The sequence below is a fragment of the Labrus bergylta genome, chromosome 17, assembly GCF_963930695.1.
Source record: "Labrus bergylta chromosome 17, fLabBer1.1, whole genome shotgun sequence".
Taxonomy (NCBI): Eukaryota; Metazoa; Chordata; class Actinopteri; order Labriformes; family Labridae; genus Labrus; species Labrus bergylta.
In genome coordinates this window covers 6,318,605-6,342,426 of record NC_089211.1, presented here as the reverse complement: position 1 = coordinate 6,342,426, position 23,822 = coordinate 6,318,605, and the positions used below count along the sequence as shown (strand labels likewise).

Sequence of the window (23,822 nt, the reverse complement as noted above, 5' to 3'; positions counted from 1 at the left end):
TCTTTGGAGAAGCCGCAGACAATCATGAGTCGACTAGTCTTTGTTTACTTCTGAGATTTTTTCTGCAAGAAATTCCAACCAATCAGAGAGCATTGTCCTCACTCATCACACATATTGGTCCACTTGTTAATGTCCTCATGTGAACACAGACCAAACTGGAGGTAATCGTACAATTAGTAGTAAACTGGTCCATAACTCGGACCAGAGCAAACAAACTATAGGCGGGGCGCCGGGGGCCTGGTGGTTAGTTTGTGCACCCTGTGTACACGTGTTGCTGTGATGATGGCTGAATGACATCCCGGAACGGCCTTGTTTCGATACCAACCAGTGGCTCCTTTTCCCGCATGTCATTCCTCACTCTCTTTCTCCCCGATTCCAGACTCCGTCCACTGTCATGTCACTTAAATATAGGCATAAAAAGCCCAAAAATCAAACGCCCAGAGAGTGCATTTCCAGCATGTGACGTCAATGAGGCTGCGACCATGTTTCATACAGTCTGTGATTTTCATAGCGCGCCACATAAAAGTCAGAGTCATCAATGTGAATGAAATTTTGCACTCAGTGAAGAGAGTGTAGATAAACAAGAATGTGAGTCTTCAGGTTATTCAGTCCCAGGATATTTTCCTGCACTTCACATTCTTCATTGATTAGAGGAGGCGTGTTGTTTCAGTCGCAGAGCGAACAGGCCGAGCTCCTCTGTTTGGATATCTCTGACTGCAGGGTAATACATTTCAGCTGGAATACCAAAGTCAGTGACACACACACACTTACAGACTTACCGAGTGAAACCTTATTTGGGTATATTTATTCTAGAATAAGGAAAACAGAGTAGGCATGTGCACGCTTCTGCAGAACTCTGCAGTAGTTTACATTTAGCGCTTTGTTTTTCTTTCACAGCTCTGAGAGGATGTTTATCTTCCTTCCTCCTATCAGCACAGATCATCAGACTTATCTCACATTTGTGTGACGTTGTTTGTCTTGATAAGCCCTCCTTGTTGGGCAGTTGCTCGGGCCCGACACTAAAGCCTCATTTGATTGGACTTTTTTTTTTTTTTTTTAATGCAATACATTTTCTCTGCAGTTTGGTTCTGTTTTAAACCCTTTTTTTTTTTTACGCCCCGTGAAACATTTTGGGGGGCTGCAGTGTGTGGGCCAAAACACAATATGCTTTTGTTCAAACGTAACACATGTTGTAATTCAGGAGAGGGCCAGACACACCCTGTGTGAAATTCTTGGCAGTTGTTTTAACATTCGACAAGTCCCAGATGGGTGGAGTTTATTGTTTCAGAACAGTGCTATGGATACCTTTGTCAATCACAAGAGAGCATGTGAAAACAACCGTCAAATAAAGGCTCTTTCTGCTGTAAGTGGCTGTTTGCTGAACTTCTTGTGAACCCCCGCTCTGATTGGATGGGAGGTTTTAAGGAGAAAGCCAGATTTTGATTCACCTTTATCAGTTACTGGATACAGAAAGTCTTACATTTTGTAAAAATGCAGATTGTGGGGTCAATAAACCTTCAACCACATGCTTGTAAGTCCAGACAAACATCTCCCTAAAGAAGCATTTAACCTCCTGAAGGTTAGAGGGGACGTGCATTGTTTTTAAACTTGGGCATCTTTTCTCTTTTGGGGGATGGAGGGTCTAAATTTCATAATCCTCTGACCGCACACATAATTAATTAGAGCGTAACGTAATGTGACTCAACACACCGGGACACCGATATTAGGCCGCTGCGGATGAAATGTAGAAGTACAAAGGCGTAATGATAGCAGAACTTTGTTACACCCCTGTTACAGAATGGGTTTGTGTTGGTGGGTTGTAAAGGGGGGTGTGGGGGGTTGTACTATTTGTCATTGGAGTGGTTATTTAAATGATGTCACCTTGTACTGGCTCTGTAAATAAGAAACAGACAAAGTTGCACTGAACTAGCCACACAATGTAACTCCGGCCAGTTAGCGTCGTGTTATTTATAGTCATTAGACCGCAGGACAACTACCTGTCGTCTGTAGTCACAATTTCACACACAGAAAAGTGCATGATCAAATGGGACTTCAGAAGAAAAACAAATGAACGATGAAATGACAACTGACATTAAATTGTTATCACATGACAGTGGAGTCGATTATATGTAAGGATGCATGTAAGCTAAGGGGGTCTGAATTAAATCACCAATAAATACAACAAGTTTTGGAAATGCTCCATTAGGCTCCATGCTTGCTGCAGCCGCAAACTGCAAGACAGCTGTAACGGCTGCAATGTAATCCCTGAGAGTAAACGAGCCCGATCAAAGTAGATCCACTAAAAGTTCTTGTGTTTTTCACTGACATGCTCTGATTTTTGTTCTCCTGTAAGTGTCAGAAAACATCACATACCTTTTTGTTTAAAAGGAAGATGATTGAGACTTCACTCTCTCGCAGCAATACTCTGTTTAAAAACACAAGATATTACCTCTCATTACAGAGGAGTTTCCCGGTCTCTTCACCCCATAATAAGTTTGAATATTTTAGATTAATGTCATGTTTTGTGTAGCAAATCCTTAAAAACACCAAGTAGACCACCAACTCCTGTGTTCTGTGAGGTTAAACTGCTGTTTTTGTCAATGGGGTCTGGTGGTTTTCAGGAGAGTGATGTACCAGCTGTTTCTGGACTACAAAAACATCTAGATATTAAAAAAGAGGTCGATGTCCGTGGGGATCCTTTCTGTCAGACTCTTAGAATAACATAATCTGAGCCTGTCAGTTGGAAACACAAGAACCTTTACTTGACCTGGAGCCTCAGTTTTATTTCACAACGAGTCCATCCATCAAACTCTGAAGACGTCGAGGAATTCAGTCGAAGCCTTTGACGTTTTTTCCAGAGACATTTTGACGACCAACTCAGTGTTTAATCGAGCTTATCACACAGAGAACAAGACCACAAGACAGCGTGACCTTAAAGAGGACACACACACACACACACACACACACTGATAAACAGAGACCCAGAGGCACGCTCTGCACACACTGACAGGCTGCTGAGAGGCATCATCCACAGCTTTGATAATGCAGAGAGGTCATTTTGATACACTGTGTGTGTGTGTGTGTGTGTGTGTGTGTGTGTGTGTGTGTGTGTGTGTGTGTGTGTGTGTTTCTGAAAATCAGCACGGCTATGATTCGGTCATAGGAGATAATCACAGTGGCTCCGATAGTTCATACACCAGCTTGACCTCGAGGGTGATATATCTTTAACAAACAGTGATTGCAACACCAGAATATTATTCTTCTGTTTTTTTAAATCTTTTATTTGGCTGTACAAACAAAACTAGTTTCAAAACTTGTCTGAAACTAGACTGTAGCTCCCCTCCACATTCACAATTTCCTGCACACTTGCTTCTCATCTTCTCATCTTGTTCATCAAGGAAATCTGTCAATCTTTGTGGTGAAGACTTTGTCTCAATGTAAACAAAGACTGCATCATGTAACTTTAATTACGCCAAGCTGTAAACAGTATTTCAAACACCTCAAACAGAGAGATGTATGCCAGAAGTCCCAGTGCTGTTTGACTCTATATCAGCACTCAGGGAATGCTTCTCGTCCAATCAGATTACTTGGTTGAATCGACCCCACACACGAACACACCAGGAGTGTTGTCTGCTTCCCACAACAATTGAAACCCTGATAACAGCCAGAGAAAGTGTGACTCGACATGTTTCATCACCGTCAGTGACCAGTATTCAGAGAGGTCTGTACGTGTTAGCTTAGCTTAGCACAGAGACTGCATGCAAGCGATAGAGAACCCCGTACACCTCTTAACAAGGAGAAGCTGATGTGCAAAATGCAGCCACAAAATCATGGACCTATTGTTTGTTTGTGTACGTGCAGGTGGAGGAGGGCGGTAAGGCGGACTGTTTGGAGCGCCCCCTGCTGGTGGGCGATGAGATCATCGTCATTAATGAGGTGGAGCTGACTGGATACAGACAGGAGGCCATCGCTCTGGTTAAAGGGTCGTACAAGACGCTGCAGCTCACCGTCCGCAGGTACAGACATTGTGTATGTGTGTGTGTGTCTATGTTTGTTACACTTCTTCTTTCAGTGTGATGCAGTTGAGACTGTGTTCCCTTAGTACGTTTGGAGTTTTATGTGGATGAAAGCAAAGACTTTTGGACCAAAGTTAGGATTAAAACAAAACCTGAAACCATTTATTTTATTTGAACGCCATGCTAACTTTTAGCTCTCTATTTTAAACGTGCCACTTTAAGACATCAGTCTTTCAAAAATGAATATTTAATGAAGTTATTAAAAGTCTGACACAAGGACAAATGCCCATGCGAGATGAGATGGGATAATTGTTTTTGGTTGTGTAACTTACAATAGAACTCTTATGCCAGCAAATATATGTTGATCTGACTCATACATCCATCCATTATCTCCACCGCTTTTTCCCATTTGGGTTCGCAGGGGGGTGGAGCAAATCCCAAATCCAAGAGGTGGGGCACAACCTGGACTGTTAGCTAGCCAATCACAGGGCATATAGAGACAGACAACACATTCACACCTACGGACAATTTCAGAGTCACCAGTTAACCTAACGAGCATGTCTCTGGACTGTGGGAGGAGGCCGGAGTACCTTGAGGGAACCCACACATGCATGGGGAAGAAAAACAGAGATTTGCACCAGACACCTCCTCGCTGTGAGACAACATAGCTAACCACTGCAGCACAGTGCGGCCCCTGACTCATCCAGATAAAAAGAAATGTAAAATCTGTGAATAAATGAGCACTTGGCTATTGGAACATTAAAGCTGTAGGTAACTTTAATACGGCTTCAAGCTGCTCTTCCCACAGAAAGTTTCCGTTCGTCATTGCTTCCTTGAGTCGGTGTAATCTATAACTGGTCTGGATTACATCCTGGTTCAGAGTCCAAATCAGAGCTGATAGTCTTAAATAAACACAGCTACTTACCTGTTATCTCAGTGCTGTCAGGGCTGATCATTATTGTATTTTGAAGCCACATGGGAAGGAGAAACAAACTCATAAGTATTGAATGTCGTTGTAAATTGTTATCTCTTCACGTTCATTAGAGGTTGTCAACAGAGAGCTAGCTTACATTCTTCTTGGAAATAAATGATTAATGAGCTAGATTTATTTTGAAATGTGGGAGAGATGATTTTTTCTTCTTGAAGCAACAATGTGTAACTTTTCACTTTGTTTCAAAGGTCAATGTAATAACACAATAACTTTCAACAACAGGGAGAATGGCGGCTCTCTCTTGTGCACACGATCAGTTTTTTTCTATGTCACTTTGGCAGCGGGCCGAGGTCATTTCATGAGAAGTCTTTAAAAGTAGTTCACACAACAGCCTTCAGTTATTAGATAAAGCCAGTTATCTCGTCTCTGTACTGTTTGATACAGTGGCTGAGGTTAATGGACGAGGAAGAGGATGGTGACGGATGACAGATTGAGACGTATCGTTAATCGGTGTCATCGTTGTCTCATGTTTAGCAGCATCTTACACCAACAAGTTGTCTCTTTCGTTTTCTATCTTCAAGTAGGCTTTATAACTTTGGAACCTTTACAAACCATCTCGTATAATAGACGTCCACTGCGTATACATATCATGGCAGCGTGGCAGAATAAATTTACTCCACATGCAGTTTGCAAACACAGACTGAAGATGCTAGCAGTCATATTTATATCTGGTGTGCTAATGTCTGACAGGTGTAGGCTAACAGCACTGTGTGTGTGTCTTAAAACAGTGCAGTTGCACTCAGAGACCTTTGGTGGGCGCCAAAGTTCACCAAACTAAATTATTACATATTAAAGTTGTTGTTCCATTTCCAAAACACTGACCTATGGCTCCATATACTCGGTGTGCTGGAACTAACTTCTAGCTAGTTAGCCAGCTTGTTTGACCAGATTTGTTGCGGTCTTATCGTAAGTTTTTGGATCCAGTTGCTGCCAGTTGTTATAATACAGGTTTGACATTTATTTTTATTTTTTTTAAAGATTTATTTTTCTTTTTATGCCGTTATTTTGAGATAGGACAATGGGTAGAGTCTAAAATAAGGGAGAGAGAGAGAGGGGAATGACATGCAGGAAAGGAGCCACAGGTGGGACTTGAAGCTGAGCCGCCCGCCCTACATGGGGCGCACGCACTAACCAAAGGGCATTGTAGAAGAAATGTTTTATAATTATTGGCCAAGAAAAGGAGATGCAAACTTAAACGTAAGAGAAGTAAATGTGAACAACCCTCAGTATGTTTATATGCACAGTCAAGCCGAGCTATGGTTATAGCTAATTAAGCTATCATTGATCTTGTCCCAGTATAGAAGCACTGGGAGAGAATATTTATTGACAGAAGTATGTCTGACTCTGCTACGGTATAGTTGGAGATTATTTGTTACGATTGGACCTTCTTCCCGTTGACCTGTTATTTCACATACCAAACAATCAAGAAATAAGTTAGCCAATGGCAGACTGATGTTGATGTTGAATGTGCGGCTCTCCCTGAAGCACTCGTCATGTTGATACCTTTGGCTTTGGGTTGTCAGGTAGCATCTCTGTGAGTATTCAGGTTGGAGCATTGTCAGCTACAAAGCCAGGTATGTGTTTGGGTTTCGGGTGTGACTGGAAGCAAAGCTGCTGTAGCTACTGTCGCTTTTATTCACAGGAAGACGTGTGAGAGGCATAACACAATGCAGGACTTTAGACTTCAGACACACACACACACACACACACAGACTGGAGGACAGGTGTTGAAGCACATGGCATTATGGGAAGGTGTGGTGAGGAGGGAAGGCGTGAGAATTTCTTCCCCCAGACATGCAGAGAGCAGCAGTGTGTTTTCGTCTGATCGGCTTCCTGCAGGGATCTGATTGGGAACCGCGATAAGTCGCCCGCTCTCAGGTGAGTCATTTTAGCAGCAGATATGTTGTTTTGTATTCGAGTGTGCTTCTCTTTTGCTCGTAATGAGGCAGAAAACAGTGGACCTTGGTCTGCATGTTGTGTTCAGTGGATTGTGCAGCAGGTCAAACTCTAGAGTTGCATACCTTGGCTTGCATTGACCTTTGGACTACAGAGTCCCGTCAGAGAACTCATCTTCCCTTGAGCACCTGCAGCATCAGAAGAGACTTGTTGATATATCCTGAGGAGAGAAAATTGAATATGAAGTGTTGCACGCTTTGACTTGAAAACGGGCAAGTGTGCAATTGTCTGTGCAACTATAGCATGTGTTTGAATTTTTATACTGTTTGTGTGTGAGACGGATCACGTGAGCCAGGTGTTAGAGGATAATCTAGTTTGTGTGTGAATATGTGAGTTTGTGTTTCCTCCATCCTCTGTGTCAGTTTGCCAAAACGTGTGAGTGTGACGTTGACACCAAACACACCTGTTAGACACAGCCTCGATCACCTCACCGGTCTGTGCGACTCTCTCTCTCTCCTCCATACCTGCTCCTCCCGATGTAATTGGTGCGTTCAGGTGAGCTCTGATTGGCTAAGAGCCAGGTATAGAGACAGGTAAAGCGATACAGAGAACGAGAGAGGCGCAGACACTCATGGTGAGAGAGAACGATGCCATCAGTTCACTCGCAACAAGCTGAAACGAGGGCGAGGGTTTTCTGACCGGCTGTTCTTCAGAGCTGTAAGTCTGTGTGCGTGTGTGCGTGTGTGCGTGTGTGCGTGCGTGCGTGTGTGTGTGTGTATTATTATAAATGTTAACCGATCATGTGCCTGACATGTTTCCTGACCTGTCACACTTATTCTGGTGATGTGACCATCACATATAAGAGTGACTTATGTCTGATCATCTTTGAAAATGCTACTTTTCAGTTAAAATAAACCACAAACCAGTCTTTAAATGAGCGCTTAGATTGATAGTAATGACTTTAAAAACAAGGTTTCACACACAGATGTATTTTGTTGTTTCCCCTGGCTGACTCTGAACAACAAGTTTTCATCACAACAGCTATTTCAGGCTCCCTCAGGTCACGCCTTTGTCTCTCTGACAGGCTGCTAGGCTTGTCTGAATTAAAAATTCAAAAGGCATCTGTAGATGTAGGAATGCAGTTTGGGACGGGTACAGCTACAAACAGAAATCTGAATATGAATACAGAATCTGAAGGTGATGGACGAGATATGTTTTTTTATGCTTTCTGTGAAGTCTCATCAGGTTTAAGAAGTAAGCAGGAAAACAGTCAGTGTGGAGAACAAAACAGGAGGGAGACATTCATACAAATGCAATTCCAGCACCCATAGTCTATCAGACAAGAAAATACTTTTAATTCATCTGTACGGACGGATAACAAGAGGTTCAACTACATTTCTTAAGTCTTTAGATGCTGTAAACAACGAGTGTGTTTGAGCGTCGGCTGCGTTCTTTTTGTGCACATTCGTTGTTTGAATTGGACATCATCATCATCAACATCATCGAACACAACTAATCAACATGAAAACTGCTGATCTCATGTTGGATATCCGTATTCAAAGAGCTGAACCAACAACAGCTTGTGTTTTCTGACACAAAAAGCGCTGACACACTCATTTTCAGATGATTTTTGGCACCTGCTGCCCTCAGTGTTGATAGAGACAGCTAAAAAGGAGACAGTTAAGAGTGGATGTTGCTCTGTGGTGGATTTGTTAAAAAATACACAAAAAAATATATATTTGCTCTGTTTTTTTTTTTTTACTTCTCCATCTTTGAGTTATTGATATTTAGTGATGGATTTCATTCAGTGTTTTTCTCTGCACACATGTGAGCCCTCTGGTGTGTTTGGCCTCCAGGATTCACTTCCTAACGTCTCTCGATCAGACTCAGTATGATCTGCTCTGGCACATACTGTCTGATTAATCCAGATATTCATTGAAGGAGTTATGTGCTGTAACTGTTTGTTGGAGAACAACAGATGGGTCTCATGACTTCCTTACCTCTTGTTGTCATCCTGAGGTTACAAAGACGATGCAAAGATGTTCTTTAGCTTTTGGATACCCGATTGTTTGTCAAGCAACACAGCAGAAAAAAGAGAAATGTCCTCACACTGTTCAGCTCCCAATTAGCAACAAATGTTGCCCATTTGGAGCTGAACAGTGTGAGGACCTTTCCTGCAGTTCATACAATGTGTTTGTCCTGCACCTTTATGCATTTGGCTTGGATATGTGCACACTAGTTTTCTCACACGGTGAAGAAATATTTCAGCATTAAGCAACAACTTGTCATATGAATCAAACTATCGAGATAGAGGGATACTGAGATGTCTTGGCTGGCTCATCTTAACACAAATAAATATTATTCCCTTAGCTGAGGTTCTGAAAGGAAATGAATAATTCTGTTTCTGTAAATGTGTAACTGTATCCTTAAAGTCTTATAGCTGATATCGTCCTTTAAAGTTATTTATGATCTGAGACGGAGTTTTCTGTATCCGTAGTCATCCAACTGGGAGCTCCTGCAGTGAGCACCTGAAGCCTCTCTGACCGCTTAAAGGTTGTTTTTTTTATTAATGAACTTCCTTATTGTGTGAGTGTGTGTCTGTTTCCAAAGCAGCATGTGTGTAGCGAGCTGCTCGGTCTTTTTATTGATACCTGACACTTGTGGCTTTACTAGAGTAAGGTGAGATTATCATCACACACCTGTGCTGTCAGTGTGTTTGTTTACAGTGTGTGTGTGTGTGTGTGTGTGTGGAGCTGTTAAACTTGTGTTGTGTGAAAGTCTGAGTCATAAAAGATCGTCCTTTCTTTAAGAAGCTGCACATGAAGATGATGCGTGTGTGTGTGTGTGTGTGTGTGTGTGTGTGTGTGTGTGTGTGTGTGTGTGTGTGTGTGTGTGTGTGTGTGTGTGTGTGTGTGTGTGTGTGTGTGTGTGTGTGTGTGTGTGTGTGTGTGTGTGTGTGTGTGTGTGTGTGTGTGTGTGTGTGTGTGTGTGTGTGTGTGTGTGTGTGTGTCCCCTTGTTACGCACCTTGCAGCTGTCCCCCCCCTCTAATCCTCATTAAGCAGCAGTCTGCACTTCACTTCACTGGTGTTACGTTACACATGAAAAGTTTTTGTTTTTCCTCGAGGCACAACAAAAAGCTAAAGACACGAGGCTTCTGCTATAGTCACAGTGGCAGTGTGTTTTTTTAAAGTGTTTGTCAGAAGGGCAGAAAGTACCAACAACCTTTTGAGTCACATTCCTTATCAGGGGTACAAGGTGTACACATAACCACAGAAGCCCTTAGCAGACAAACGTCCTACATTTTATATTACTTACTGTTTTCTCCAGATCTCCTCTTACTTATTTCGTTATTTCGGGTTAACAACACTGACTTTACCTTTTGATATCAAGTGAATGTCTTGAGATTCCGATAAATCAGTTTAAATTAAGTCATTGTCACGGGAACAACAACGTTCCTTTATGCCTTTATTTGGAGTAAAGGTCAGGAGATAGAGACTCAAACTGGGATGAGAGAGAGAGAGGAATGAGATGTGGAAAAGTGAAGATGGTCTCTAACCCGGGCCTATAGCTCTATAGGTCTATAGCCTCTGTATATGTGGTGTTAAAAACCACTCAGGTTATCTGCTGCTATCCAAGTTATTGTTCCTTACCCTGAAATGTTTGCCTGCAGTTTGACAAAATGATTGTGCACTCCCTCAAACACCTCAGTGCAGGGGCGCTGGTGGTACGTAGTCCTCAAAGCGGCCAGCAGAGATTTGAAGCCGACCTGTGGCTCCTTTGCCGCATGTCATTCCTCTTTCTCTATCCACCGCCCTGAAAATGTTCTCTTCTACCCCCGGCAGGCTCACTGGAAGTCTACCAGTGAGCTGAACGCTGCAGGGCTGCCAGGGGAGGGCAGAGAGAAGAGAGTCTGTAAGAGGTTTTAACGGCTTACAGAGTATGGACATCCAGCATTGTAACACTGTATTTGAGTTTTAAAATGGGCATCAGCATAATAAGTCAACTATTTGACAGTTAAGGGTGCTGGATTTGGCCCAGCAATCGTCCGATGTACAGAGGTTACAATCCTCATTGTCATCCTGCGTCTGAGTCCGACCCTCTACATTTGCCCCCCACTCTTTTTTCCAGACATACTACTGTCACTCAAACTGGCTGTATTTTAAAGATATTTGTGTGCCTTTATTTGACAGGACAGTTAACTGCTTTGTTAATGACCTGATTTTTAACGTTTAGATTCTTGTTTAGATTAAGTGTTAAAACCAGCATATAGCTTTGCACCACTAAGCGCCTCTGTTATGAATCAAGACTTGGCCGACAGGCGGCATCTGGAGGTTTTACAGTCAGAGTCGTGTTGTGAATATAAACGACAGCACCTTAGTGTGGACGTTTTTCAGGCTGGTAGTGTTTGTCCTGTCAGTGTGAACTGAGAGTGTGTAGTATATTGTTGAGCAGGTTTGGTGGCCGCCATCTTCGCTCTGTATTTGCATGTGCTTTGTTTTGCTTTGTTTGTGTGGCTCGGACAGAATGCAAAACTGAATGAAACAGCACCTGTCCCTCTATATTCAGTCCTCGTGTTCTCGCAAAGATCTGGCCCTAACCCAAAGAGATTAAACTCTAAACGAGAAAGTAAAGTCTTTCCTGGATCCTTCATGTAATTACTTTTGTGAGTTTTAGGATGTTTAAAGGTGGTGATTGTGTTATTAAACTTTGAGGGGACAAAGTAACACAAATAAAACCTTCTTCCTCTTGAAAACAAACATTTTGCTTCATTCAGACACTCTGGGGTTAGTAGCTGAGTTTGAACCTGTCTGCAGGGATTTTGTTTGTATTATAACACAAGAGTATTAGCAGGCTTACACACCAAACAACCCCGTGTTAAAACAACACAATGTTGGGGCTACTCCTGTTTAAGATCCCAGTCATGTTATAAAATACAATCAAGGATGTCTACATGGGACTATTTTCTTGAAATGACAAACTTTCTTAATCAGTTAGTACACGAGTATCTTTGTTATATAAAAAAAACAAAACAGTTCTGTAATGTTCAGGACTTTTTTGGTTTCAGTTGAATATATTTCAATCAATACGTCTTGTTTTCATGTATTAAATAAAATAGGACATGATAATGTGTCATGGTAGATTGTTCTTCTCCAAAAACAACTGGTAAAAATAAACTCTCCCTGCTCTCTGAACATTAAATCAGGAATAATCTTTCATCTTTATTTAGGTCAGATAGGGTTTTTAATTATACATTCTTAACAGATTTGTTGTTTACAAATTGGTATCGATGATCAGTGGGAGCAACTTGGGGTTAACTGTCTTGCCCAAGGATCAAACCCCAACCTTCCAGTTGAGAGACGACCGACTGAGCCACAGCCACCCCATACTGTAAATGTAAATATTACTGTATGTATTTCACTATGGAGTCCTAATGCTAATGGAGTCACTGTTTGAGGAAGCGGCAATCTCCGCTGTTAAAAAATTAAGCTGATAAGGAAGTGCAAAATCCTGCAGTTCCTCAAGTGTCCACTTAAGGCTGGCTTCAAGAGTCCTGGACGTCACATACACACCCATTCAAAAAAGCATAAATTAACATGTTTACAGCCTGGTTCAAAAGCGATATTGGTCTGATTAGTTATTGTCCTCATGGGCACACACTGTACGGGGGGGTGATTCTTTTTATTCCACAGTTTTGATTTTAATAAAGGATAAGCGTTACTCATAGACGGCGCGTAGCTGACATGATTGAAAACCCGCCTCAGCTCCAGCTCTCAGTCTGTCGTTAGGTTGACTGAAAGTTAGACTGAGACAGCCAGAGCCCCCTGCAGTAACAGACGAGTGACGTCACACAGGCTTTTTCTATCAATATTTACAGTCAGCCCCAAGTGTCCACTCAAGGAAGTGCAGTTCTCTGGTGTTGTTTATTCCTATCTGGTGTATTTTACTGCCTATCTTGAGCTTTGTCGGCTCTTCAAGTTCTAATGAATCACACCAAAGGGAGGTTGGAAAGTTAAAGAGATGAACAGAGACGAGAGCAGAAGCTGAGTCATGATGTCTGAGAGGCAGCATACCAGAACAGTTTCAGCACAGTGTGTCACAGTGTGTGTGTGAGACAGCAACTTTCAATCTGCTGTGGTATATTCAGGTCTCTTGGTGAACAAATTAAGAGATTAATAAAACAGGGAGGATGAAAACACTTTTAATTAGTGACAAATGGAGGTCAAGAGGACTTTAACACTTCTGTCTTGTAGCCAGTGTCTGCAGCCCCCCCCCCCACTTTCTCTCTCTCTTTCTCTCTCTCTGACTCTCTCTCTCTGTCTTTGTCTTCTTCCATTCATCTCCGGTGACTCTCCGTCTTTGTCCTCATTTCTTTTGTTGTCGGTTGACGTAATCGAGCTTAATCAATGTTTGAGTTTCTGTGCTCAAAAAAAAAAGAACAGAACAGGAAGAAGTCATTACACGGATGTAACTGTTGCCCTGGCAACTGGTGGTCTATGTGTGTGTCGGTGTGTTTGTTATAATAGCATTGTGGGGAAACAAAGATGTTTGACTTTACGGGGACATGTTTGACTACTCTTTGGTCAACAAAATGGTTAAAAATGGTCATTTTAAAAGGGGTCCTAGTGGGCTATTCCAGCCATCCTCAAGTGGACACTCAAGGAACTGCAGCTTTTTGCACTTCCACATTGGCTTAATTTTTGCTTCTTGGTGTGAACACAAACTTTACACTTCCATCCCCCTGTGGAAAAATCCACTTTGCTGCTCTTTTCCTCTAATCGAGGAGAGTTTTCTCATGGACGGTGGGAAGTATTGGAGACTTTCTCGTCTCTTCCACTTAGAAGTGCGACCGCAGGTAGACCCAAACCTGATCGTAACGTGTTAACAGATTCTAATTGAGCCCGGTGGGAAGTTCAGCCAGGGGCTAAGGAAAAAGTTTTTCCGTTTTGGTGCAGATCCAGAAATTCTTTGAGGATTTGCATTTTGTTCTCAGGATTTTTCTTCAGCACACAGTTATTGAACAGAAAAATAATAATCACCAAGCTAACAGCCAGTTAGCACGCTGGTTAGCACTGTCCCTTACAATTTATTACGTTCTCACTGTGAATCCCACTGATTGGTTTTCAGATTGTCATTACTTTACAGTTCAAGGCTGAATTACTTGGCCTAGACAATAAAACAGACAATAAATATCCCTTTACTTTAAAATTACTGCGACCCAATTTAAAATGTGTTATTGCGTTAATTGCAATGTCTATTATGTGTTAGCATCATGCTAACTGACGAAATTGTACGTCCCAGTACATTTCATGAGAAATTTAAGCAGTGTTGTTGTCAAGACCTCACTAACTGAGACCAAGACATACCCGAGACCAGAGTGCTCTGAGACCGAGACAAGACATTTAGGGATTGAGACCGAGTCAGGGCCAATACCAAGGCGGAGACAAGACCAAGACCGTAAATATCGATGTGCAGTGGACGTGTTACTATAGACACCGGCAAGGTTGCAGCCATTTTTTGATAAAAATCAAACTACAAATGGTTTGAAATGATTCTGTTTTTTTTTTAGAAATCAGTGTAATGTCCTGGAAAAGTAGCCTATCAGTAGAGGTCTTGAACGGTCTTGAGACAGAGAAAAGGCAGAGTAAAAATGATTTTGATTCCGAGACGAGACTGAGACCTTGATAAAGTGATCTCAAGACCAATACAGATTTTCGAGTACTACAACACTAAATTCATGCATAAAATGTGTAACTATATATACAATGTATACACTTCAGTGTACAGGAAGTGAAAGGACATGACTTAACGTAACACAGGATAGTCTTGTCAGCTTGCTATATGTTGTATTTTCAAATTGTCCAGGCAACTTTCTATTTCCTTCAGTATTTATGTAAATCTAAATGAACAAAGTGTGAAGAAACGTTCTGAATGCAGCTCAAGGTTCTGTTAAAGTTTGACTGTTAGTTTCCTCTGGATGAATGCTGCTCTTTCACTTCTGGATGTCACAGTAACTACCTGAAACTTCTGAAGTCAGGTGAGCTCAGTGATAGGTGTGTGTGTGTGTGTGTGTGTGTATGTGTGTGTATGTGTGTATTGAGATGGAAAGTGGAATGTGACAACACGGTCCCTCCTGTTCAGGTGATTTTCTGGGTGTTGTGGCTGCCACACATTCCTCTGACCTGCTCGACAGGTTTGACTTTAATGGCTCTTTATCTCTGCACCTGTGTGTGTGTGTGTTTGTGTGTGACATATATCATTGTTTAGATGTATTCTGTATGAATTACTTTCTAGATAATACTTGGCAGTGGAATGTCCTCAGACCACAATATGACTTTGGGTGTGTTTTTGTGTGTTGTGTGTTTTTGTAAGTTGTGCATTGTCTTCTGTATTCATGCCAGTTTAAAGGGATTGTGCGTTTAAATGGTTCTTCGGGGTGGAGGGAGGAAACATTGACTCTTAAGCCTGAGGTGTTTGTTTTCTGATGACAAAAGATTTATTTTTTTATTGCATATAGCCTTCTGGTAAAGCAGCTGCAACATGAACACAATGGTTTGTGAAACAACTCTTGTTGTACTTAAAAAAAAAAAAAAAGTTGGTAACACATTACATCAAGGTAACAATAATCACCATTAACTAGCTCATTCATTCTCAAACTATGGTACGATTACCACTGGTACGCCCCATCTTGTGGTACCCTGGGAGTCTTTGATTTTTTAAACTTTTTTAAACAAAGATGTACAAGTCAAATGGTGATGGCAGGCAAAGCAAATATTTAAAAAAATTGCATTTGTGGCTCTAAATGGGAAATATTAGTCAGAGAAGTGCGGTGGATTTGATGAGCAGCACAGCAGGAACTGAAGTCAACAACAGTGAACCCAGCACAAGTGCAAAGAGGTGATGTTAGCAGTGTTAGTGAAGCCTCGGCACCTGCTAGCAACAATTGACGCAAAGCAGTGCAAAAATATGACTCGAGTCACATCCACGTCTGGATTCCTTTTGGAGTGGCACAGAGAATGAGCCCAGGCTGCAGTGTGTGGTCAATAGTAAATAATATTCATATCAGGAATAAAATGGCCTCCTGTGTAAACTGTAAATTTAGTTTAATAGCCTTGCTATACTGTGTATCAATGTTGGCTATTTGTTGGTACTTGGGGAGCCAAATATTTTCTGTGGTCGTACTCACTGAAAAGTTTGAGAACCGCTGAACTAGCTGCTTAGTAGCATGCTAATTAGTAGCATCCTGGGTAATATTAGTAATTTTTAAGAGCTTATTAGTACATTATTCTACATGACCATAGTGTAAAGCTAACAGGTCGCTAAGAGTTTGCCCTCCTAATTACTGCTCATTGATGCTACGTTAGGAAGTTGTTGAACTTGTGATCTTAATATTCTTTGTTTAGTTTGGCCCTTATAAGGTGGAAGAAAGCAAAACATATTAAGTTCATAATTAATGTATTAATCCCCTCGGTAATGAATAAAGTATGTTAAACAACAAACAAGGTTATACCTTTTTTTTTGTGAATATCAAATTTCAGATGATTGTCAAACGAAATGCAGAGATTTCTGGAGGTCTTTCAGAAAAGGGAGAGTTGACGCTTGAGAGTGTTTTTGGTGAAACGTCCATGTTCACATTTTAGAAGCTCATTTAAGGGAAGTTGAAGGATTTCTCGTTTACCCCAAGTGACCCGGAAATCAGTTATGGTATGTTCCAGTTTGTGTGTGTGGGTTTGAAATATTTTAACAGTTTATAACTTCCTTCTCTCTTCAAACAACACGACGCCTCACCAGACATGTTCTTCTTCTCGGAGGCTGGGACCTCGAACAGTTGCTTTTTAATTAAAACACTCCCTGTGCCACAGTTGTCAGTGTTTGATCATTTAACTGCTAAATCATAAATGTGATGTCATAAGAAGAGAAACAGACATGTAGACAGTCCTGTTTGAACCGGTTAGACCTGAACATACCGGCCTGGTTTATTTTGGCAGCCATGCGTTCATTTTGCAGGTGTGATGGTGAAAGATTAGCCAATTTACTCAGAGCCAAAATCACACTCAAACACTTATTTCAGGTTCAGCCTTTCCTGATAGGCTAGTGCGAAACACAAACAACATGTAATAGCAATTTCTCACTAAAATGATCTTTTCTGTCTGTTATCCTCAGGGAGTTTGATCCGGGATACATCGAGGAGTTTGACACTCCATGTTCCTCCCCACCGGCTCTTCCTCCTCCTTCTCCACCTCCTCTGTCTTCCCTCCAGCGCCCATCAACTCCACAACAACATCAAACACCATCGCCATCTCACCGCAGCAGAACATGCTCAGCAGGAGGAGTCCAACTCCGCATCAAGAACAGGTAAAGGAGAGGAGATACCCTCTATTACTTATAAACATTTATTGATTGGCCTTTTGCTGTACTCCAGTCTGAAACAGTACAGTCCTTTCATTTCTTTCACCTTGGCAGGAATCGTTCAAATTCAACCATTGGGGGTCACCACTAGTGAAAAAGTTAAATTTTACAGAGACAAAGAATTCAGCATAACTCTTATCTGTTGTCCACATTAAAAAGATAAATCATTTTTAACCCACTAATGAAGAGTCTAAAAGTGTCTGTTAAGTAGAAACGATGCTGCGTCCCTCTGAAAGAAAAGGTCCAACTCCTCAAAAGTGTAGCTGCTAACATGGCGTCCCTGTCTGTGACTTCCTCTCTGACATCAGTTCCTTCCAGTGTCGATAAATTCTCTTTATTTTTCTAACCTTTGCATCATCCGACGTCCTGCTGGTTTACACAGGAAGTGATGTCACTGCAGCAACAGGTTTACTGCAGTCAGCAGAGGAGGTTATCACCGTGGGTGTTAGGATGTCCTGCCACTGGTTCCTGTGTGTGTGTGTGTGTGTGTGTGTGTGTGTGTGTGTATGTATGTGTGTGTGTTTTTGTCAGTGCCTGTGTGTGTTGTGTGTTTGTGTGTGTATGTCATGTTCAGAGGATTTATTATAGACTCAGGGTTCAACTCAGATCAACAGGAAAACCACAGTGTAAACAGTCTGCTCAGGTTGCTACGGTAACAACCTCACAAAGTTTCCTGTGTCTCCATCAGTTGTTTGTCACACATTTAAAATGAGTTCTCATGATTAGCCTGAGCTATGAGAGACACAATGTTTGATTTCATATTTAAATTCTGGTCTCGGCCTTTTTTGATTTGACATTTTTAGATTTGTCTTCTCCAGATTTGATTCTGTCTTTTTGAAGGATGACGTCTTTGTCACTTTTTAATTGTGTTGTGCAGAGATTCGGGTGACTCCCCTTCCCGTCTTTTGCTCAATTCTGTGTTGACTTTCCTTATTTTAAAAGGACCTCCACACACATGGTCCACCATCAGGGTAATTCATTTTAGACTGGGGTCAATCAGGGGGTCCTGGCCCGATTCGAGGCTTGTGACAACCGATAATTGTCCATATGATCCTCAAGGGTGTGATGTCATTACTGTTATTGTACTGCTCCCGATCAAGTCGATCTGAAGCTACAAAAAGTACCTAAATGTTTCCCACATGCACAAAACTCCTGAAAATGTCAGATAAGCTGATGCCTGAACGCAAGGAAGTTCATTAATTTCTCTTAAAATTAAAAAAGCAGGTTTGTATCCAAACAGGAAGTAGAGCACCCTTCACTTCAGAAAGTTTCAAAATACAAAAATAAAAGCATGATAAAAACATTTTTGTGACGCAATTTAATTACCTTTCAACATGTTTAATAATGTAATCAATCATGATTAATTTTTGGAATTGGGCATTTAATTGCAATTTTGGAAACCTATACTTTGACATATACTTAAAAAAAATAGCATAAAGTCCACACCTCTTGCCAATGCTCATCATGCAATTCACAATCATCTCTGGTCTAACCCATGGTAACAACAATGTGAGACATGACACTCATAGTTAAGTTCCTGGTTTATGACTCTTTTTCCCAGCCAGTGTTTGTGTGTATAAACTCAGTCTGTGCAGACAAACAGTCTATTAATACTGAATCACTGAACAGCAAGTTTCATCCTAATATGGAGGTCAAGCCCTGGAAATACTCAGTTGAAATACTCTGTTGATTTGTGCAATGAACTCCCCAGCCTCAGGAGGGTGCTAGTGTGACTACATTAACTCCTGGAAATGGCTCGTCTTTGAGTCCTGTTGGCCACCAACGTCATTAAAGTCAGATAGAAATCAAGTCAGACTCCAGTAGAACATGTTCAAACTGTAGAGCTTGAAATCAATGTTGCTGGTTTCCTGGAGTGCTTCCTGAGTTTAATGAGTTTTAATAAAATGAGTCGTAGAGTTTGAGAGAGTCTGATAAACGAGCAGAATGACTCCATTCTCCCACAATCCCCCAGGCTCTGGGTGGTTATCAGATATCACTGTGGAGAGAGGAGAGGGTAAAGGGAGGGAAAATGCTGCTCTCTTATTGGTCCGAAAACAGGAAGAGGGCCATCAGAGCCCCATGAGGCTGGGTGTTAATCTGGCGAGGACAGACACACCAATTTATAATCACGCTGTCTCCTTCTGTAACACCTTATTTCCTTTCCTTTTCTACGTATACTTCCTTTCCTCACTTCTTCCTTGTCCTCTTGATCCCACCTTGCTCCTTTATCTCCTTACCTTTGTGTCTTTCCTTCCCTGATTCGATTCCTCTCCTCCTCTCCTCCTCTCCTCCTCTCCTCCTCTCCTCTTCTCTTCTCCTCCTCTCCTCCCTTCTTCGCTCCTCAGAAGTTTCTTTAGTTGGATCATCACATTTTTCTTAAATCACATCATCACATATATTGCACTCACACACACACACACACAAGCGCAATACAAACTCCCTTACACCACACACACACACACACACACACACACACACACACACACACACACACACACACACACACACACACACACACACACACACACTAGTTTAGGATTAGCTCCACCTTTTTTTCTGTTTCTAGAATGATTGAAAGTTTTGTGGCGAGAGCATTTCAAATGTAGCGACCACCATCTTTGGGCTTCTTCAGTAACCAGTGGATGACATCACTGAGACTATACTTCCATGACAGTACATGAACCAGCAACAAAAGTGGTCGTATGTCATACAGTACCTTACTCCATGCTCACCTTACATTTGCGCATTTACATCCTTCTAAACGCTGAAAATGTGGGAGAAACTTTTTTGGGGGGTATCCCTCTCTAGTCAGGCTTTGCTTTGCTTTCTATGAAGCTCTCTTTCACTTTCTCATTTAATTTCATTTAATCAGCCATGGTGATGTTCAAAACAGAGAAAATCTTTCTGTTATGTCCGTCTCTCCCTCTCTCCCTCTCTCCCTCTCAATTTTAGTTTCCGGGCAGATCACTTTGATTATTATTACAAGCTGAAGGAACAGTTTCCCACGGCAAAAGATAAGGTCTCTGACACACCCTACACACACACACACACACACACACACACACACACACACACACACACACACACACACACACACACACACACACACACACTCACTCAGTTTATACTTTCCACATGGCTCATTCTCTGTTTCTACTCATCAAGTTTTTCTGTGTTGGATTCAGGAACAAAATTATAATTTTGTATGTTTAGAGTGTTTATATGCAAAAAGTGCTTTACCCAAACATGCTTTTAGGACCTATAGATCCTTCATGTTGTCTTTATTATGGAAAAACTAGTCACATCATGTAAACTTTGGAGTAGTACGAAGGTGGAAGTTTTCTACATGGAGGAAACTTTAATAAGTAGCTACTTCCTGTATTTGAGCTAAGATAGGTAAGACATTAAATGGACACGGATAGCTTTTTTTAAATATACCTTTTTGGTGTTTTTGTCTTTATGGATTGTAGATACTAATAGCATAAAAAATCTGCCCTGTCTCATGGTCTAATTTAAATTCTATTTTATATCAATCACCTGTAAAGAAACCTGTGAAATTTGCTGCTCCTTAACTCTGAGCAGAGCTGCACTCTCATGCTGACAGAGCTCAATTCTGTCCACATATTGATGATCAGCTGGGAGGGGAGGGGACACTTTTCCACTCTTTGTGAGGCCAGAGTCAAAAAATATTGTTTGAGTTTCACCATTCAGTGACAATTTCCAAAAGTGCAACTCTTACTAAACTTGCATCCCAGGCTCCGGCTGTGCGTCGCAGCACCAGAGTGTCTCCACACACATGGCTGCCAGGTGGAGCAACTGCCTGCCACGGACTGATTTAACCTTACCTTCAAAGTATATTTACACTTACAGATTATTATTTTTTTAAGTCACACAGAGACTTAATGCTCACTTGAAGGGTTGTACATGACATCCCTTATAATTCCTGCGGCGCAGTTACCACCAACTCTGCGCAGACAGGAACTTTATTACTTTGAACTGCACATGTCAGCACCAGTGTTTGTCATTTAGACAGCTTTTGTAATTAGACTTTTTTACATTGAATGGGGACATTCTTCCCCCCAAATGATTAATGGCTCATTTAAACAATATGCCCTGCAGCACAGTTAGTGGTGCAGTTTAACCTTTGTGTGTGTTTTGTAGAAGACATTGTCTTTTTGACTTGTTTACAATCCTTTTGTGAAACAGGCCCCCAATGTTCTTTTTGCCTTTCAGTGGAAACAAGCGCTATAGGAGGCCGTTTGCTGAAGTCTGAAACAAAGTCATAAATCTGTAGGATCATTAGCTCTAATACATACATTGTAGCGGAGCAGCTTAGAGCACAACAATTCAAGTTAGAGTTTCTTTAACGGAAACCAATCAACGTCGTAACCTATTTGGTAAATTTAGACCGTGTGATCTCTGCTGCCATCCGTCTGTTTGATTGAGAAATAAATGTCACTTTTACACCTTAACGTCGAAAAGACGTGAGGAACGCCAATGATTTGGGAACCACCGCTTTCTCTCTCTCCTTCGCTTACAGCAGCTTTCAGTCAGAACAAGACTCTTCTTACTCAGATAAGGACTCTTTGATATATACTATGAATTGTTAAAATAAGTGAGATTTTATCATTTTAAATGTGGTGGTGGGGGTCAAAAAGCAGCTCAGCATAAACATTTTGTGAAACCTCAGTTTCAAACACCCGGAAAATGTCTCCAAACACATTCACAAAAATTGTAACAGAGAGGATGATGTGTTATTATGTGTAATTACTGAGGGTGTGTTCACAGTTCATCAACTTGAACAGATACACATACACGTCTGCTTGAGTGTGCTTTGTGTGTGTGTTCCAATGAAACTAGGTAATTAGGTCAGGAGGTATCACTGATATTCAGTGGTGTAGTGCTGCCTAAATAAGTGGGTATACTCTTAATTTGTCCCCAATTGTTTTTTAAGTTGCTCGTCCAGCAACGATAGACAGATTTTAAAATTCTTTATATTTTAACTTTTGTATGCCTTTAATTAGAGACAGGACAGTGGATAGAGTCAGAAATCAAGGAGAGAGAGATTGGGGAATGACATGCTGGAAAGGAGCCAAAGGTCGGATTCAAACTTGGGCCGCCTGCTTGATGTACTAGCCTCCGCACATGGGGTGCATGTACTAACCACTAGGCTACAGGCGCCCCACTAGAGACAGATTTTGACATTTAAACTGGTCAACAGACTACAGGCTGAAACTACTCAGTGATGCATTTTGAGTGAACGATTCCTTATTCCTAAACAGTTTTGGGGATAATGCATCACAAAACAATGCACTAGTCTACTCACATTACTTTTTTTGGAGTATTTACATGATATATTGGTTTTACAGTTCAAGTTAATAAGTTGTGTTGTTACATTTTCAAATTAACAGCCTTACTTTAAAATGTATTCCCTGCTCACAAAAGAAAGAATAAATCCATGATTTATTTGCACTTTTTGAAACCTACAAGTTGTGTAGATCAGGCTGAGCAATCACAGGAGTTTGAGAAGTGGGTATACTCTATGGAGACTAAAAAATAGGTGGGTATACTCACACCACTGCTGATATTGTCTTGAACATTTCTGATGCTTTCTGGCAGAAATATGATTGTTTGTTTTGGAGAGTTTTTTTGAGGAGACTAATGTGTCTCGAGGAACTTTTGGGCTTCTTGAACAGCTAGTTTTAAATAAACATGGTGTTATTGAATTAGTTCAAGAGGTCCTTGAAAAGTTGTGGGTTGCTCTTAAGGAGGCTGAAATAGTTCCTAAGGGGGTTCAACAGATTCTGGAATAAGTAAAAGTGGTCCTTGGGGAAGTCCCAGGCGTTTAGGTCATTGGGTACATCCTTGAAAGTCTTAGATGAAGCTGCAAATGTCCTTAAGGTCAGTCAAGTGGTCTTTGAGGGGTTTATTATTTCCTTATGTACTCATATCAATACATTATAATCTTATTATTGTTGATTGCAGAAGATGAAGGCGTCACACTTTAGATTATTTTTGGATTGATTACAAGTTTTATTCAGCCATCTTCAAAAGGCTAATGTTTTTAAAGTGACAATGCTAACATGCTAACAGTCCCAGGTCGGCTAACATTCTGATTGCTAGCTTAAACATTAAACAATGTTTTAGAATTATTTATTATAATGTCATCAGGCCTACATTGTTTAATAACTGAATAATAACCTGAGTTTTGGAAAACTTATCATTTTGACCTTTAAATGACCAAAACCATCGCAATATTTTACCATTGCTTATTTTTCAGTAACAAAGTAATTTATTTAACTTTTCAAGTAAGTAGACTTAACATTGATTGCTAAGACTGTCAATACGTCTGTCCTTGTTTTGGTCTCCAGTCCTATCAGTCAATACGTCTCATTGTTTAGCACCACATGCTGCATCATGAGATGCCTCTCTCCCCGCGGCTTCAGACTCCATTTCTGCTCCACTGAGCTCAATAACTCACTGTTTTCAACAACTCTCTGTCCTTGTTTAT

At 41.2% G+C, this 23,822-nt stretch overlaps 1 protein-coding gene across 3 annotated transcripts in view; it reads left to right on the top strand.

Moving 5' to 3' along the window:
* Positions 1-23,822, top strand: part of shroom3 (shroom family member 3) — a 58,445-nt gene that overhangs the window by 5,541 nt on the left and 29,082 nt on the right. The window contains exons 2-3 of one of the 3 annotated variants that reach the window (XM_020640031.3): positions 3,862-4,016; positions 17,066-17,257. In XM_020640031.3, coding sequence (XP_020495687.1) covers positions 3,862-4,016; positions 17,066-17,257 — 347 coding nt within the window. Of the gene's footprint in view, positions 1-3,861; positions 4,017-6,567; positions 6,886-6,934; positions 7,621-17,065; positions 17,258-23,822 lie in introns of those variants that run through there. The other 2 variants (XM_065966001.1, XM_065966002.1) reach the window with 2 other exon arrangements.